Below are 18,936 nucleotides of genomic sequence, written 5' to 3' on the forward strand. Positions count from 1 at the left end.
AGCAAGGAGAAAAGGAGAGAAGACAGTTAAGGTCAGCCTTCTTTGACTAGTCCATTTCCTTCCAGCTGTCGGTAATGAGAGAGAGAGAGAGAGAGAGAGAGAGAGAGGAGTGAGAGTGACTGTGTGTAATGTGACAAATCTTGTAAATATAGTTGGTTATGTAATACAAAGATTAAAATGTATTGCCTTACAAGTCATTGTGCACTAGAGCTAAAGTGTTTTGTTGTCATAAGATAGCATTGTGTGTGGAACAGGGCAAAAATTAAGTGTTTATGTACTGATAATCTGCCGTTTCACTCGGTTTATGTGAAAGCAAAAAAAAGTTGTTGTTGTAGCACCTCTAGTGTTCCTTTAACCAGGAAACTGCCACGACACATACAAGCAGTGTAAAAGATTGTTTTGCAAAAATGTAGAAAGAATAATTAGGTCTGTCGATTTAATGTGTTAAAGGAACAGTTAATCAAAAAATTATGACATCCTGATGTGTATGACTGTCTTTCTTCAGCAGAACAAATGAAGATTTTTAGAGCTCTGTAAGGACCTTACAATTGAAGTACACGTGTGCCAGTCTAAAAGTAATATTTAGGCAGCAATAAAGTAATTCACACACCTCCAGTCAATCAATAAAAGTCTTATGAAGCGAATCGATATGTTTGTGTAAAAAATTAATTGATAATTAAAACGTTATTAACTTTAAATCGGTACTTCCATCCAGGGCACTGATGCGGTTTGAAATGGCAGAACTCTCATGTGACGTGCGTTCTTCTGTTGTAAATAAGTGACACTTACAAATTCTCACATGAACTCGCTGACACACTTCCATCAAGCTTTGTGTCAGCTGCTGGCAGGAAGTGCTTTTTAAAAGTTAATAATTCTATTATACAGAACTGACAGAGCTCTATCTTCTTCTAAAAATCTTAATTTGTGTTCTACTGAAGAGAGACAGTCATACACATCTGGGATGGCATCAGGGTAAGTGAATAATGAGAGAATTGTCATTTTTGTGTGAACTAATTCCTTTAATTCAGCAGACAGCACAATATGAGAACACGTACTTGGGTTTAAACACAGCTTGATGGAGTGCAATTTCGAACACAGGGATCTCAAGACGTGTTTATCTAAATTTAATCTATACGTTAAACTTGACACAGTGACCTAAAAATTTGATTTTTATGACACGATGCAACCGAACCATTCCAAAACCGTCCATCTGACGCAGATGTACATTGACGCGTCCTTAACCAAGGCCTTATTATAAATCTTGGACTGATTGATGTATTGCAAATTAGATTGCTGTGAACTGTAGGCCAGTGACAGGCTTATGTTCAATAATATGGACATCAACAATATATTGGATTGTAAAAACACTTTTTGAATTGTCTTTTTGGTTACACTTTACAATAAGGTTAAATTCGTTCACATTAGTTAATGCATTAATTATCATGATCAATCAATTAAAATATATATTGTTTACAGCATTTATTCATTTTTGTTAATATTTCTTAATAAAAATACATTTATTCATGTTAGTTCATATAATGCATTAATTAATTTGAATATATACTACATTTGATTTAAAAAAACATTATTAGTATATGTTGAAATTAACATTAACTAAGATTAAATAAAATATTGTTCAATGTTAGTTCATGTTACAACTACTACTGTTTTTAAATAATATTAACAAATGGAACCTTTAAAGCATTAAAAAATACATTTTCAATTTATATTACTCATGTGCCAAATTAATGTCATGCATTTAAAAAAGAAAATTGTCCTCTTTTTCTCCCCAATTTGGAATGCCCAATTCCCAATGTGCTCGCTTTAAGTCCTCGTGGTGGTGTAGCGATTCGCCTTAATCCTGGTGGCGGAGGACTCCATTTGCCTCCGCATCTGAGACCGTAAACCCATGCATCTTATCATGTGGCTTGTTGAGTGCGTTACCGAGGAGACATAGCGCGTGTGGAGGCTTCAAGCTATTCCCTGCAGCATCCACGCACAACTCACAACGCTCCCCACCGAGAGCGAACCACATTATAGCAACCATAATAGGTTACCCCATTTGGTTGCTTAAGAGACCTGGCTGGAGTCACTCAGCACACCTGGGTATAATGACATTTTAATTATCTGTATTATTTTTTCTATATACAGAATATATATATATATATATATATATATATATATATATATATATATATATATATATACATATATATCACTCACTGGCCACTTTATTAGGTAGACCTGTACATATACTTATCCATGTGATTATCCAATTGGCCACTCATGTGGCAGTGCTCGTGCAATGTATAAAATCATGCAGATACGGGTCAGGAGCTTAAGTTAATGTTCACATTAACCATCAGAATGGGAAAAAATGTGATTTAAGTGATTTAGACCGTGGCATGATTGTTGGTGCCAGATGGGCTGGTTTGAGTATCTGGGTTACCGTAGCCTTTTTACAGCACCAGCACATCAGGAACCAACAATCATGCCATGGTCTTAATCACTTAAATCAACTCACTGTGACAAAATTTTAAATTAACATTAACTTAAGCTCCTAACCCGTATCTGCATGATTTTGATATTACACTGCTGCCACACGATTGGCTGATTAGATAATGACACAATTAAGTAGATGTACAGTTGTACCTAATAAAGTGGCCAGTGACTGTGTGTGTGTGTGTGTGTGTGTGTGTGTGTGTGTGTGTGTGTGTATATATATATATATATATATATATATCAACAGTCAGTATCTGGTTTGGCCACCAGCTGCATTAAGTACTGCTGTGCATCTCCTCATGGACTGCACTAGATTTGCCAGATCTTGCTGTGAGATGTTACTCCACTCTTCCACCATGGCACTTGCAAGTTCCCGGACACTTCATGCACTTGCCATAGCCCTCATCCTCCAATCCAGCAGGTCCCAGACGTACTCAATGGGATTGAGATATGGGCTTTTCGCTGGCCATGTATAGAAAACCATGCACAGAACGAGCAGTATGGCTGGTAGCATTGTTATGATGGAGGGTCATGTCAGGATGAGCCTGCAAGAAGGGTACCAAACGAGGGAGGATGATGTCTTCCCTGCAATGCACAGCATTGAGATTGCCTGCAATGACAACAAGCTCAGTCCGATGATGCTGTGACACACCGCCCCAAAACACAACAGAACCTACAAATCGATCCCACTCCAGAGTACAGGCCTCTGTGTAACGCTCATTCCTTCGACGATAAAGGCAAATCCGACCATCACCCATGGTGAGACAAAACCGTGACTCGTCAGTATAGAGCAAATTTTGTCAGTCCTGTCTGGTCCATGGAAGGTGGGTTTGTGCCCATAGGTGATGTCTGGTAAGGACCTGCCTTACAACAGGCCTACAAGCCCTCAGTCCAGCCTCTCCCAGCCTATTGCAGACAGTCTGAGCACAGATGGAGGAATTGTGTGTTCCTGGTGTAACTGGCTGTTGCGATGCCTACCTGTACCTGTCCCGCAGGTGTGATATTCTGATGTACTGATCCTGTGCAGGTGTTGTTACACGTGGTCTGCCACTGCGAGGATGATTAGCAGTACTTCCTGTCTCCTTGTAGCGCTGTCTTAGGCATCTCACTGTATGGATATTTCAATTTATTGCCCTGGCCACATCTGCAGTCCTCATGCCTCCATGCAGCACACCTAAGGCACGTTCACGCAGATGAGCAGGGACCCTGGGCATCTTTCTTTGGTGTTTTTCAGAGTCAGTAGAAAGGTCTCTTTTGTGTCCTAAGTTTTTATAACTGTGACATTAATTGCCTACCGTCTGTAAGCTGTTGGTGTCTTAACGACTGTTCCACAGGTGCATGTTCATTAATTGTTATGGTTCATTGAACGAGCATGGGCACATTGTTTAAACCCTTTACAATAAAGATCTGTAAAGTTATTTGGATTTTTACAAAATTATCTTTTTACAGTGCCCTGAAAAAGGGATGTTTCTTTTTTGCTGAGTTTATATAGTAAATATATCCTGTATTTATAATATATTTGTTAACTGAGGGGCTGTCTCATCAATTATTTATATATGCAAGAACTTGCGATTAATTTGAGTAATTAATCTGCATACCATGTAATTAATTCCATTAATTCGATTTGATAAACTATAAAATAAATGTAAATTTAATTGAAAAGTTGACTTGTATTCTCAGGACATTTTTCATAAATTATGTTTTTTACATTTATATCAGCGCAAATTTTCACGTGTATTTTAAATAATAAATTAAAAAAATGGTTCTGAATAAACCATTCTGAATGTCCACAAAGGGAGGTTCTGTCATATTTAGCAACTTTTAGGGACAAGTTTGTCCCCAAACTAATACAAAGTACAAAGTGCACATACTCGTCTATTAGCCAGTGTTTAGCGGAAGCTGAACAGCATCCAACGTCCACATGCATCCATCATTTTTACGGCAGGATACTGTGCCAGGTCAGCTGTGATTCTCTGCTGTATTCAAGCATGTGTGATAGTGAAAAGCCTTGGCCTCACTGGAGGTCAGGATCAGGGTCAGAAATGAATGGAGACTGGGCAAAAATGCCACCGAAATTGACAAAAATGCCCCCAAAATTCAGAATAAGGAGACAAAAATTGCAGCCAAAATGAGTTTGCATTTCATCTGATATAGTTATAAATACATACAACACAATCTTTACTTGAATTTTCGCTGAACAATTTTGTGGTGTACGGTCTGTCGTGGAGATGTTGTAGAGTCTGTGGCTGATCCTCACACTATCAACCTGTACAGACAGGCACTCCACTTCTCTTGCTCCGCATCAGTTTGGCTTCATGCTCCTGCATTAAATAAACTTTCACTATCACTCCCTGTGTTATACTTTCATGCTCATGGGCCCATCTACTTTATTCTGCTTTCTGTCTGAAAAGCCTCCTCACCTGCTAGAGATTAAAAGAATATTGCTCCCTAATGGAAAAGTTCATTTCTGACCCTGGTCAGGAGTGACTTGCTGTCATTTGTTGGTTTTAATGTGTGTTTTTAAAGGCTCTAGGGAGTGACAATTTAGTGTATGAATTGAAGTGTGTGTGCATGCTTTGTGTATACTGAATTACTTTGTTGGCTACTACAGTGATCACGGAGTGTGCTCACAGTCTCAAAACGTACACAAATCTTTCAGAGCAAAAGTTCAACAGCTTCACAAAGCATTACTAACTCACTATCTGAGCTCCAAAGCTTGGATTCAGAATACGAGCATCAATTGGGCTTTAATTACCTGCTGAAAAGACCAGCTTAGAACAGAATTTCAATGACTAGTTTATGCTTGTTAGCTTGTAGACTCATCCCTCCTTTTCTTTTGAAACTGAGGTTACAGTGAGGCACTTACAATGAAAGTGAATGGGGGGTTAAAGGCAGAAATGTGAAGCTTATACAGTAGTTTTATAAAAGCACTAATTCTTCTGTTAAAACCAGAGTATTATTTGGTCCATAAAGTTGTTTAAATCTATGTTTTTACGTCGTTTTAATGTTTTAGGTTTTACAGCTTTTCGTCACCATGGCAAGGAAGTTGTAAAATTGGATATAACTTTACATAGAAAAGGTTAGTAAGCAAGTTAATGATTTTGTCACACAAAAATCACATTAACATGCATATTGTTTATGTCTTGTGGCTATAAACAGTTTGTATTTTAATGTTTACAGATTGACCCCATTCATTTCCATTAAGTATCTCACTGTAACCCACAATTTTGCTTTTTTAGAAGAAAAGTAGGGACAAGTCAAAATTTATTTTTCAACATTAACCCACAAATGCTGTAGATTGTGCTTAACTTTTATTGAACCTGGAATATTTCTTTAAGAACATTAGTGGGGACACCAGCACACTAGCATCCAATTCTAGGGACCAGCATTCAAAACACAGATCCTGGTGCCAGCCCTGGCAAAAAGTAATGTAGCAGTACCTTGGTAGAGTGATGTATCTGATGGTACCATCCATGGTCCTTAGATATACAATATTCTTATATTGTGGGATTTACATGGTACTCCAAGGTAGGCCTACTTAAAAATACCACAGTACTAATATGGTTTATATACAAAAACATGGCTTAATCATAGTACCATGTGCAAAAAAGTATCATGGTACAGTAACAGTATCAGATGTTAATACAATGGTACTTTATATCATGGAACTGCATTATATACAGTAAATGGAACAGTATATCATATATAATGGTAGTGAATGAAAACCAAAAATTTTGCATGGTTCCTCAAGCTACTAAAACAATACAACAGTACTATATTGAGGTGTAGTTTTATGTAACTGTAGGCCAGGAGATGTGTGTACTTTGCACAGGAAGTGATAAAAAAAAAACTTTTTCCCATGACATTGTCAAAGGATTTGATGTTGAAGAACTTTGTTTAAAAATTCTGTTCCCGCAAGAATTTAATAAAATTTTCCACCTCTGTATGTGATTTAGATCAGAGTATGAAAAGATACAAAATAAACATTTATTTGTTGTGAAGGTTCCAATTCATCAAGATGATCACAGAATGTGGTATTTATTCACTGCAACTGGACTTGTTTGGTGTTATTGGAAGATGTTTCACCACTCATCTGAAATGCACCTTAAGTTGAAGAACTTCAGCTGAACAGCTGAATAATTCAAAATGAGATGTACCACTCCAAGAAAAATGTATGTGGAAAAAAATCACAACACTCTATATGGTGCCAGAAAGGAAGTTTCATATTTCAGTTAAAAGATCAAATTGCTTTTTAAAAATAGATTCCTTATCTTATTTTTCTTTACTCAACAATGTGCACTAGGTGGACCAATCTGAAAAATTGCTTTGCTTCTATTGCTGATTTGAAATATGTAATTTAAACATAATCTTGACAAACAGTTTGGAAGATTTCGGTCTTTCCCCTTTAAGTATATAGGAGCTTTCCTTGAAAATGAATCACCTAGGCAGAAAATGGTTGTCCTGGGCAATTCTCAAATTGGCCACCAAGTGATGTGACTTCCCTTAAAAGGACTTTGTTTAAAACATATTCTAATAACTAGTGTAGTTATAGCAGTAAAATATTTCATGTGCTATTATAGATTTCCATGTCTAAACGTATATTGTCCATGTTCATGTGTAGATCCAGTTTGCTTAAACCACTGATAAAGCCCTGATAAAATTACACTGCATAAGGTTTACATGACTTCATACATCAGTTTATAAAGCATAATTTGAGAAATATAATACATATAAATTCACTGGTTTTCACATGGCTACATTGGTCAAGCTAATCTATCTGCAATATTTCCCAGCATAACCAGCTTCTGCCAGTAACATACCAGCATTATCTATCTAAAACCAAGAGCATTGTGGAATTTGTGTCAGACACACAAATGTACAGAATAAGCCTTACTGTATATCAACTCTGTTATTTTGGAGATGATCTTATGAGCTGTATTTTAAAACTGAAGTGGATAAACAAGAGATAAACAAGGTGTTGTGGTTTTTGAACCAGGATGAGAGCTTATCCATTGGCCCAACCAAGTAAACATAAACAGCTGGCAGCATCCTTGCACTTCATAACACTAAAGCTGGAATTCCCCATTAACCATTAACTTAACATTTCTTAGCGTTTTACATTAAATTTGTACATTTTTGGATTGAGCTGTTTTGAAACCATTGAGGATTAAGATAAATAATGCCTCCTTCCAGATAACAGGAAGACCATTGTACACTTCCAGCAAGGGGGAAATATGTAAATAAAATTCTTTTGAAATGAAGAAAGAGCAGAACCTCGCTGTTTGACTGAAACAACAAAATTATAAAACCATTGATGGGATAGAAATAGAAGAAAAGGTCATTTTCATTGAAGAGGTTCCAAGCAGAACAGACTGGTTATGTTCTCATTTACACTTCAAAAGGAAAAGTGCTGTTTTACTAGAGTATCTGTCATCTTTCAGCTAAAAAGAATATCCTGTCAGAAATGGCTTAGTGAATTAATATCTGATCTGAGACTAGTGTTTTTGTCCTACATAAAGTGCAACAGTAGGGTTCCCAAGTAACAATTCCATTCAATTTCTCTATAGAGAAACATTTTCAGAGAAAATGTATATATATATAAACCATTCAAGATAGACCTTCCATAACTACAGAGATTAAACAATGATGACTCCACACAAATAGAACACTACAGACCAGTCTCTCTCATCCCATTCATGGCAAAAACACTTGAAAGGGCAGTTTTCAATCAAATATCTGCCACAACAATCAGTCAGGCTTCAACAGTGGACACTCCACCGAGACTGCCCTGAGTCGCTGAGACAGGCAAAAGCTGAATCCAGATAATCCATCCTGATTCTGAAGCCTTCGACACAGTCAACCATCAGATCTTACTCTCCACCCTCTCTTTGCTGGGCATCACAGGAACTGTGCTTGACTGGTTTAATTTCTATCTCTCAGGTAGGTCCTTCAAGGTAGCCCGGAGAGGTGAGGTGTCTAAGCCACATCAGCTACTTACTGGGGTACCTCAGGATTCAGTGCTTGGGCCACTTCTCTTCTCTACATACACAACATCCCTGGGACCCATCATTCAGTCACATGGTTTCTCTTACCACTGCTAGGCTGATGACACGTAAATCTACTTGTATTTCCAGCCCAACGTCAGCAAAGTGACTGCTCAAATCTCTACCTGCCTGGCAGACATCTCAGCCTGGATGAAGGAACACCACCTGCAACATAACCCAGCCAAGACCGAACTCCTTGTCTTTCCAGCCAACCCTGCTGTTGAAAACAATATCACCGTGCAGCTGTTGAAAACAATATCACCGTGCAGCTGGGTGCAACAGTAACGCCTTCCAAAACGGTCAGAAATCTAGGGGTAATCATCGCTAACAAACTAAATTTCACAGACCACATCACAAAGACTGTATGATCATGTAGATTTACACTCTACCATATCAGGAAGATAAGACCCTTCCTCTCTGAACATGCCACACAATTTCTTGTTCAGTCACTTGTCATAACTAGACTGGACTACTGTAACGCTCTCATTGCAGGCCTCCCTGAATGTGCAATTAGACCCCTGCAAATAATCCAGAATGCAGCAGCATGTTTGGTCTTTAATCAACCAAAGAGAACGTATGTTACACCACTCCTTGTCTCTTTACACTGGCTGCTGGTTGATGCACATGTCAAGTTCAAGGCTTTGATGCTGGCATACAGAACAGTCACTGGGTCTGCTCCAGCATACCTAAAATCATTTCTGCAGAGCTATGCGCCCATTAGAAGTCTGCGGTTGGCTAAGGAATGTCACCAAAACGCTTTTCCCAACTACATCCATGAAGCTGACTCACTTTCTGTCCTCAAAAAATGGCTAAAAACATATATTTTCCATGAGCGCTTAACCAGTCAATAGAAAAATTATATAAATATATATATACTCTTGTTGCAATTTAATCTGTTTTGAATACTATTCTAATGCAACTTTGTAATTTTGCACTTTTCCTCCCACTGTCTCCTTATGATGATTTGCATATCCTTTCCACTTTTGTAAGTCGCTTTGGATAAAAGCATCTGCCAAATGAATAAATGTAAATATATGCTTCTAGTGAAGTCACAAGTCAGAGTAATTTCAACTTCATTTAGAACTAAATCGTGTTTAATTCACGAATTCCCGACAAAGAACTACACTACCCATAAGCCTAAAAGGAGATCCACCAATCAGAGAAGTCGCTGTGCCTATGGAAAGTAAATCATGGCAAAAGAACTCATGGCAAAACAGAAAGTGACTGCCCTCTCTAAAGAAGTAAGAAAATGACATTATATAGTTTGAAAGTGTAGGGAGACCAACTCTTTAATGTCATTTTCATACTTCTCAAGAGAGGGCAGTCACTGCTGAGTTCTTTTGCCATGATTTACTTTCCATAGGCACAGTGAGATTTAATTATCTTTCAAGCACCAGTGATATAAACAAAGACAGCACATTCATAATGAGTTGGTAGTATAAATGGTCTGTATGCAAAGCATTAGAACAATAGATATATGGACTTACATTATTTAACAAATTTACTAAACTGCCAATGCAGAAACTGAGTTTAGACTCTGTGCCAAGAATAGATGTGGTTTTCAGATGTTTTATCTCAATGATCCATTTCTCAGGAAAATTGAAAATTGCGCTTTGCACCACTTCATTAATCTACAATACATCCCCAGTTTGTGCACATACACCCACAGATAGAGCAAACACTCCCACCTTCAGCCACTTTGGACACTGTGCAAGGTCACAAAAATAGAGCCTAAATTATTTTATTCCCTCATACCTTTGTGTTGTGATTCATCTCTGGTTTGGTTCTTGGCATCTAACCTTTGTATTGATTTAAAAAAAAAAAAAAAAACAGCTATAGAGAAAAAAAATGGGAATAATAGCCTGGTTCCAAGAAGGCTAACAGTCATAGCCCAGCTAAAAAAAAGTAGAAATATGAGGATGGGCATTGTAAAGAACATGTCTTTCAAAATGTGTGCTAGGAAGAAGAGCCTGAAGAGGGGTTTGTATCAACACACATAAATACACACAGCACTTCAAGGCTGACTGCATTAACACTCAAATCAAAAGGGGGGGTTGGTGGCATAAAGGTTGCGATGGGAGAAATACTTTGAGGTAAATGAAATACACATGCTGTAAAAACTACCTCTGCGTGAGCTGTACCGAGTTACGCTGTCCGCACAATCCAGAACAGAAGCATACAAAGCTAATGTATCTCATACAGCAGAGTTCAATATTACAAATCTCTGGGATTATTTACACTTTGCATTTACATGGAATAATTTTTCTATATCTTATATCTATATTTGAGGGATACATGTACTGTTTTGATAGGTAAAACCTTTATACATTCTACAAAACAACCACACAAAATAGTGGTGTTAAAAAGTCTGAATCAATTTGTGAAGATGCTTCTATTTGACATTTTTCTAATTTAATACAATTGTTTATGAAAATGAATTTCAGAATGTATTAGTATTTGGAATGTCCACCTTTTGCTTTAATGACAGCATGCATTGGAGTTGGCATGGACTCCACAAGTTTGTGCAACACCTGATTATCCATGTTATTATGCCAGCCATGATTTGAGAATGTTCCAAAGAGCAGCTTGTGTTCTTCAGTGGAAGCAAGAAAATTTGACCTTTTGTACAAAGGAGTTGTAAAAATGCCAAACATTTGCTAATTTGATTAGTATCCTAGAAATAGAGCATAATCTTAAATATTTCATATAAAAATGTGTTATTGTGTTTTTTTTCTCAGCATGTGCAAAACAAATTTATTTCTAAGTTAAAATTCGATTTTGAATCTGATTTTCAATGTGGACTGAGACTTTTGAACCCCACTGCATATAAATGCATGCCCGGCACATATATGCACACTCGTTAGGGAATGACCCTGATTTTCTCTGGCTCTGTGCCATCGTCCAGATGTTTCAGGGCCCATGAGGTCCACTGCAGGTAAACTAATTAACCCAGAGAGATGCACAGTGTGAGAAGTAATTGCAGCTTGATTTCTCTTCTGACAGAAACTTTTACGATGCACACAGGAAGTACATTTTAGCCCTTCTCCACTGATTTCAGCTAAAGCAGATAAAATTGCATGCTTTTATTCAGTACCATATGTTTTCTTTTTACTCCCTCAAAACCTACAGTATGCTAGTACAGTATAGGTGGGTTCAATTATATATGCCATGCTGTTATACTGTACATACACCAAGGTTATAATATTTAACTTAAACTGAAACTATAATTGAGATGAATTCCAAAAAATATACTAGAAAAACGGAAACAAAAATTTTCCACAAGAAAAAAAAACTAAAACTAAACTGAAAATATCATGCATTGCTTCAAAACTAACTAAAAATAAATAGAAATGATCATAACATATTTTCAGTTTTCGTCTTTAATACTTGTGCATGTTACAAAATTGTTTTTGTTTCTTTTAACGTCTCCATCTGCTGTATCGCAAACATGCCATCTACTGGCCATGAGTTTGTGTGTGTGTGTGTGTGCCCACATTCGATTATGTGCTCAATGTTTCAAGATAAATGGATTGGTTTGTTTAATCACATCAATTGCTGTTCAAAAAATAAAGGGATACACATTTGTACATCCTTCTTTATTGTTTTTACCATGTTGTATGATTGTATGTCAGCCTAGCTATACAGTATATTGTAGCCGTATGTGTAACTGATGTGTAATCTGGACTGGATAGGGTACAGTTTAATTTAAAGCACATTACACAAAGTTGTCCCCTGTCAAGTCATTTACTCATCTGTGTTAACTGAAGTAGAATAAAAATATATTGATAGAAAAAAACTAAAATCACAGATAATAAAATAACTGAAACTAAACTAAATAATAATTTGAAATTAAATTAAAACTAAATTAAAAACCCAAAACTATAATAACCTTGACCTACACATGCAACAGGTTGTATACAGATGTTGCATCTGGCTGCATGCATCTATACATTCATTGTTAACTCGTCTTCATTATCAAACAAGCCAAACAATACCACAAGATGAAGTGCTTCCAGGCCAAAGGAAGCACAATCCAGCCTTAGAAGAAACTATCCCACATAAATACACAGAAAAAATGCAGTTAGCAGGAGTTATTAGAGTATAACCCATCGAGATGAATGTAGGGTGGGCAGCGATATAGCTTGTGTTAAATAAATATTATTAGTAGTGCTTGCTAAATATTAACATGTAACTTGTCATGCAATCTTTGTGCTATGGACATGAATTATACAGCAAACATCGGAATTAGGTGTATTATTTTTACCTGGTGGACAATAAAACTAGTGAAAGAATACTATGAATGATACAATTTCTGTCATGCTTTATCATCCCTCAGTAAATTACTCTGTATTTTTTAAAGTGACATTGATATCACAAGAACTTCTGGGTTTTCTGCTTAATTTTTTTCTGTTCTCGCAATGTGAAATAAGACAACAGACACCTTGGTTTGTTTTTAAATGTCAAAATAACGCATTGATTTTGTAACGGGTGGATGGGCAAGGAGGAGGCGGGAACCGGCTGAGCAGTCAACATAACTTTAATGACATAAACAAACTTAAACATAGCATAAAACACACAAACACCATGGCCATGTGCATGTGCATCTCTCTCTCTCTGGAACTGGCATCCCCGGCTCCTCTTTATCCCTCTCCCTCTCCCATTGATTGGGATGAATCAGAGCTGGGTGTCCATCGTTATGGCCCTGCTACGCCCTCCTGCTTGTCACAGACTTATCCATAATAACTACAAAATGTGAATGTTCTGGGTTCAATACAACTTAAGCTCATTCAACAGCAATTTTTTTATTTTATTTTTCCTCAGCTTTTCCCACAACAGTCCATTCACTATGTGTTAACATTCACTACTATGGCATTCAAATAATTATTTTTTTTCATTCTGCGGTCCAGAAGACCAACATTACAACCAGCACACTGGCCTCATGCCTGCATACCAGGCTGACCAAAAAGTTACTGAGAAAAGTGCAAAACTTCAGAATCCAGTATCACTCAGTTTTAACAGACTGATAAATTAAGACTTCTCTCAGCTCATGATACAGCACATACTTGCAGTTATCTCTGAACCAGAAGCCAACACCATTCCTTTGATACCACTAACACAGGATGTGTGATTATGCCAATTTTTCTCCAAACAGCTTGAACTGGGCTCATGTGGGTGTCACACCTCTGGATAACATTTATAAATCACCTCCTCCTTTTATAGGGAGAGTGTGTTTACCAGACTGAACCACAAATGCTCTCTCTCTGTATAAAATCTATCAGAGGAAGCTTTGGTGTGATAAGTTCATTTCATCAGCCTATAATGAGGTTGTCTTGATGGAGATTACAGGCAGCACTTGTGTAAATAGGTCAAAATGTTTCTGGATCGTTGGAGCCAATTTTCTCCTGGACAAAAAGCAATGGGTTGAATAAGGAAACAGGACACGAGTGGAAACTGAAGTCCAGAGTGTACAACCTCTGCAAAAATGTGTTGTGAGGGAATCATGGTACATCAGATAGTAATACCATGGTACTTTGACATACACTATGGTACCATTTTATTTACAGTAAGGTCCTTCAAAGAAGACCACAGTACTACCATGGTGCATGTCCAAAAATACACAATATAACTATTGCACATGTCCATAGCCCTGAGCAGCTCTGTGTTTCAAAACTTACATAATTCTTCTAGAGCAAAGATTCAGCAGCTTCACATAACATTTGCAACAGAAAATACTGTATCACATAACATTTGCAACAGAAAATACTGAACTTATCATGGACACGTTCTTTCACCCATCTGCGCTATTTTTAATTATTGCCGTATAACAACATGAACTGGATAGACGCCTTTGACCGTTTAGATGCGTTTCCGGCGATGTGCATTTCAGTGTACATTGATACTGGAAACAGGATGTTGATGTGTCTTCAGCGTATTTCAGCTTGGATTGCATTTTTTTTTTTTTAGCTCATATTAATGTAGATTGCTTGTAAACCAGTCATAATCCGATTCAAGCTTTGCAAAGGAACTGTTATTGAAGGATGGGGCAATTAAAAACACTTGGACCTGATAAAAAATGTAAGTAAACCATTTCATTTATGAATACTTCAAATGTCATGACAGTTTGATAGTTTATGGTGTTGACATCAGGCACGGCCAGAGACAGGGTGGAATATTATCATATATTACTAAATTATGACCGTTTTAATGCATAAAAACTTAACTAACATTATCAGTGGACCTCAAGGAAGATAATAAAAGTGTTAAAAAAACAAAAAAAGAGCATTTTATTACCGCTTTAAATAGCAAATCTGAGTCCACTTGCATCTAGTTACCTTACCTTAAATAGCTAAATTTAATCTATATGAACACCAAGTTAATTTAATTTAAGTTTTGGAGATGCATTACACAATTCCATTGAGGGAACTAGTTACTCAATAAATTGAGTGACGTCAACCTAGGGTTTTCAGTGTACCACCACCCAAATCTACTTACAAATGGCAGAAGAAAAGAGATAGAAAGAGACCATGAAGGAGTGATAGATAGAGACGTTTGATGAGCATCTCCGATCAAGTGTTCAGGTAATGCCCTCAGTGTCTCAGTAAGTCAGGGATGATGTACTGCAGCATCTGACAGGAGACTGCTAAAGACCACTGAGGGCCTCAGACCACGGGTTTGTTGTTCTCAATAGCACACACGCAACAGACGCAGGTCTGTGCACGTACGTGTGTGTGTGTGTCCATGTCAGAAATTAACTCTTTTATTTAGGGCCAATATTTTCCCACTGATTTTTTTTTTTTTAGGAATCATTAATTTAAATAAATTCTCCATCAGAACAATTATAGCTATTACCTTAAAAATAAAATCAACATCAAAAACAAAAGTAGTAGAAAATAAGGCAAAAGATATCATAACACAATAAATGTTCTATTACTGTTAGAATACATTTTAAATAATAGGTTAGTCCAATGGCCCATATGTTAGATTACAGTATACAGCTCTTGACTGCCAGTCACTGTAGATTTGATGTTTTTAAATCAGTTTTGAAGTAATTGCAGTTTTGAAGTAATAGTGTTGTGGTTGTGTTTCCGGATGTGATTTAAGATTTTTTTCTTCTTCACCAAAATCAATTCAAATTGAATTGTTGTCACATTAAATACAGATATCTTATAGCGACAGTCCACTACAGTAACAACAGAGGCACCAATTTTCCAAATTAAACTTGATAAGCCTATAATAGAATATAAAATGTTAGATAACTGATACAGTATAAAACAGAGGTATTCACTACTGGGGCATTTTTCGCTCCAACATATAAGCCTGTGATGCATTTTTGTGACGTTCAGCAACCCTGGTTAATTTCTGACCTTGGTGTGTATGTGTGTGTTATATATGTTTACTCACAAACTCTGAAGCCAGATCCAGGTGTTTCTCCTCCCTGCTCATTGTTGTAGATAGTGGTAACATTTCCACGCTCGCAGTAGTTGGTGCATCGTCCCTGCGGACAGCGCATTCTGCAGATGGTTGGAGTGAAGAGAACTTTGATTCGCTCTGTACCCCCGCGGATCACTCCTGATGAACGTTGGCTGGATGACGGCTGAGCGTTGGCTAGACAAAAGCAGAGGGCAAAGCCAAAGCAAAGTAGCAAAGTCAGCCTGTAAAGACGCATGGTGAGTCCTGCTTACAAACGCATCCCACACAGGCCGAGTGCCTCAAACTGAGGATGAGGAACAAACTACCTTGTTTTTTGTCAGTGTTTGTTTTTTCCCTGGATATATCTCTAGAAAGCAAAGACTAGTGCACATCAAAAAGATGCTAAACTCCTCTTCTTGCCCCACAGATACAGTACCCGTGCAAAGAATTATAAGTAATATGAGCCACACACACCTGTGTGTGTATTTGAGGCTTAGTAAGTATGAAAAGCAGATTGTTGAGGAGGCAAGAGCTGTCCTGGTGTTTGAAGGAAGTGTCGTAAGCAAACTCTGGCTGTGATCCAAACACTATGTGCAGCTGAGATCTGATCCATCACCCGCTAGTGTTCATCGTTCCATGCCGCCCCTTTTTCTCTTTCTCTGTCCTGAGCTCACAAACAAACTGACAGGCTTCCCCATACACTGGCTTCATGAGGAGAACTTTCTCTGTCATATGAGGAGGAGAGACAAGAGTGGGCGGCGAAAAAGAGAAAACTAGTGGGGGAGAAAGAGAGAGAGAGACTTTGAGTCTCTGGCATTGCACATGGGGGTGAAGTCAGCTCTGTTTGAAATGTGTTGTGTGTATATGTGTGTACTGGGGGCTTGTAGATGAAGGGAGGGGTGTATATTTCTTTCAATCTGCATTTTAAACACTGTCATTTGACCAGCTTTTACTGTTCCCCTCCAGTGTGTGCGGAATATTAAAGGAATAGTGTCATAATTTATAAAAAAAATATGTCATTGTTTACTCACCCTCATGTTGTTACCCCATGTATGACTTTGATTTTAAAGTGGGATGAGAAAGAAGTTTTGTAGAATGTTTGCAAAGGTATTTTTATTCAACAAAAGGGAATAGCAATGAGTGCTGTCAAGCTTCAAAAAAGCAAAAAAGTACCATTAAAGTATCATAAAAGTAGTCTCATGCACGAAATCATTATTTACTTAAAATCTTGCCATCCGGTGTTGCTTTTAAATAAAATATGGTGTCTGAAGACCTTAAGCACTATATTTAATTGGACAGAATTGCAATTCAGTTATAAAGGCTTAGTTCTACAGCATAACAGCAGCCAATAAAGATGAAATAAAATGTCACACATATGGAAATACAAACATTACAATGTATTTACTGTGTTACTATGTGTAGTTCTGCAAAATTCTCACACGAAATTAAATTTGCTGCTACTGAGGTTAAGATATGGGTATGTTTATGAGTAGGGTTAAGATTGGGGTTAGAGTTAATTTTAGGGTAAGAGTTAGGTTTAGGGTTAGAAGTAAGGTTAACAGTGTAACTACACATGTAATTAAATGCAGGTACTTTAAATGTAAGTACAATGCAACAACACATACATAATAAGTACATTGTATCAATTCAACACAAATCATTATCAAAAGGACAAAGATTATTTTTTACATCACTGAATGATATATTGTGTATTTATTTCTATCAAAGAGCCTACACAAGTATTTTCAGTAACAAGTATGTATTTTTGTGGTTTGACAGACCTGATCATGGCTACATACAGAGCAATTGCATAATAAAAGTCATGCAGTTACACCAGTTTCACTAACCTGCAAACTCATCAACGTCACGTTGTTCTTTCTTGAAGAAGTAAAAACATTTGTAACTTTGGACTTCCAGCTTCAGCTCATCCTGTCTGTGTCTGTGTGTGTGTGTGTGTGTGTGAGAGAGAGTGCATGATCGTGACCACGACCGTCTTCAGCAAATGGTGTGAGTGCGTGATCGTGACAGTCTTCAGTAAATGGTATATCGTCCTCTTATGGTCTCCCAACGCTATTACGCCAGACTGTTAAATAGGCCAACTGAGTCAAATGGAAAGCATATCAATTGGGCTTCTAATTTAAATGTTGACTAATTTTAATACAGTATATCGATGCCTAAAAATATATATCGATCACATAAAGTGCCGATCAATATATCAATATTTTATGACACCCCTAACATATACATTAGAGCATTGTAATGGAGCGAAGTATCTGTCATTAAAATATAAGAGTCCCTGGTGTATTTCAGGCTTGTTTGTATTTAAAAATCCAGCATTATACACCAAATATAAATTTTTTTTCTGGTCATTATTGGGATTTTGGTTGCACAATAAACTGCATTTAAGATTTTATTCATTTTGGACTATGTTTGTGCCCATCAAAATAAGGACAGACTAAGAAAATGTATATTTCTATACCCTTCTATTAATCATTTAAAAAATATATATCGCCCGATAAATCGGTTATCTGACTTTTCCACCACAGTAGTTAGCAGTAGTATCTGCAAAAATCACTATCCATTAACCTCCAATTGTTTGGACCACTGTTGTGATACTTTATTGTGCTTTCTTTGTCATTTTGGTGATTAACAGCATGTGTCCCCATTCACTCTCGTTATACAGCATGTCAGAAAAGAGGTCAAATGGGTTTGGAACGACATGACGGTAACTTACATGATGATATTTTCATTTTGGGTCTTTAAAGCTGCAGCTAATTATTTAAAAGATCTGAGACAGGCCTCATCTCTCACCCGATACATTCGACAGACTGCATTCAAGCTGAAAAGTTTAAGACATTTCTACACCATGATGATGGTTTAGGGTAAGCCAATTAAGTGTCTGGAGCCAAACAAAGTTAACAATGAATTAGTCCTCATAAAACAAGATACTTTGTACTTTATGCATATCGTTTATCAACAG

At 37.1% G+C, this 18,936-nt stretch overlaps 1 protein-coding gene across 1 annotated transcript in view; it reads right to left on the reverse strand.

The window, feature by feature from the left end:
* Positions 1-16,656, reverse strand: part of LOC127661386 (latent-transforming growth factor beta-binding protein 4-like) — a 67,552-nt gene extending 50,896 nt beyond the window's left edge. Inside the window, exon 1 of the mRNA XM_052152043.1 lies at positions 15,948-16,656. Within this exon, the coding sequence (XP_052008003.1) occupies positions 15,948-16,212 (265 nt within the window). The 5' untranslated portion in view covers positions 16,213-16,656. The remainder of the gene's footprint in view (positions 1-15,947) is intronic.
* Between the last annotated feature and the right edge of the window lie 2,280 nt (positions 16,657-18,936).

The sequence above is a fragment of the Xyrauchen texanus genome, chromosome 21 (genome assembly GCF_025860055.1).
Source record: "Xyrauchen texanus isolate HMW12.3.18 chromosome 21, RBS_HiC_50CHRs, whole genome shotgun sequence".
Classification (NCBI taxonomy): Eukaryota; Metazoa; Chordata; class Actinopteri; order Cypriniformes; family Catostomidae; genus Xyrauchen; species Xyrauchen texanus.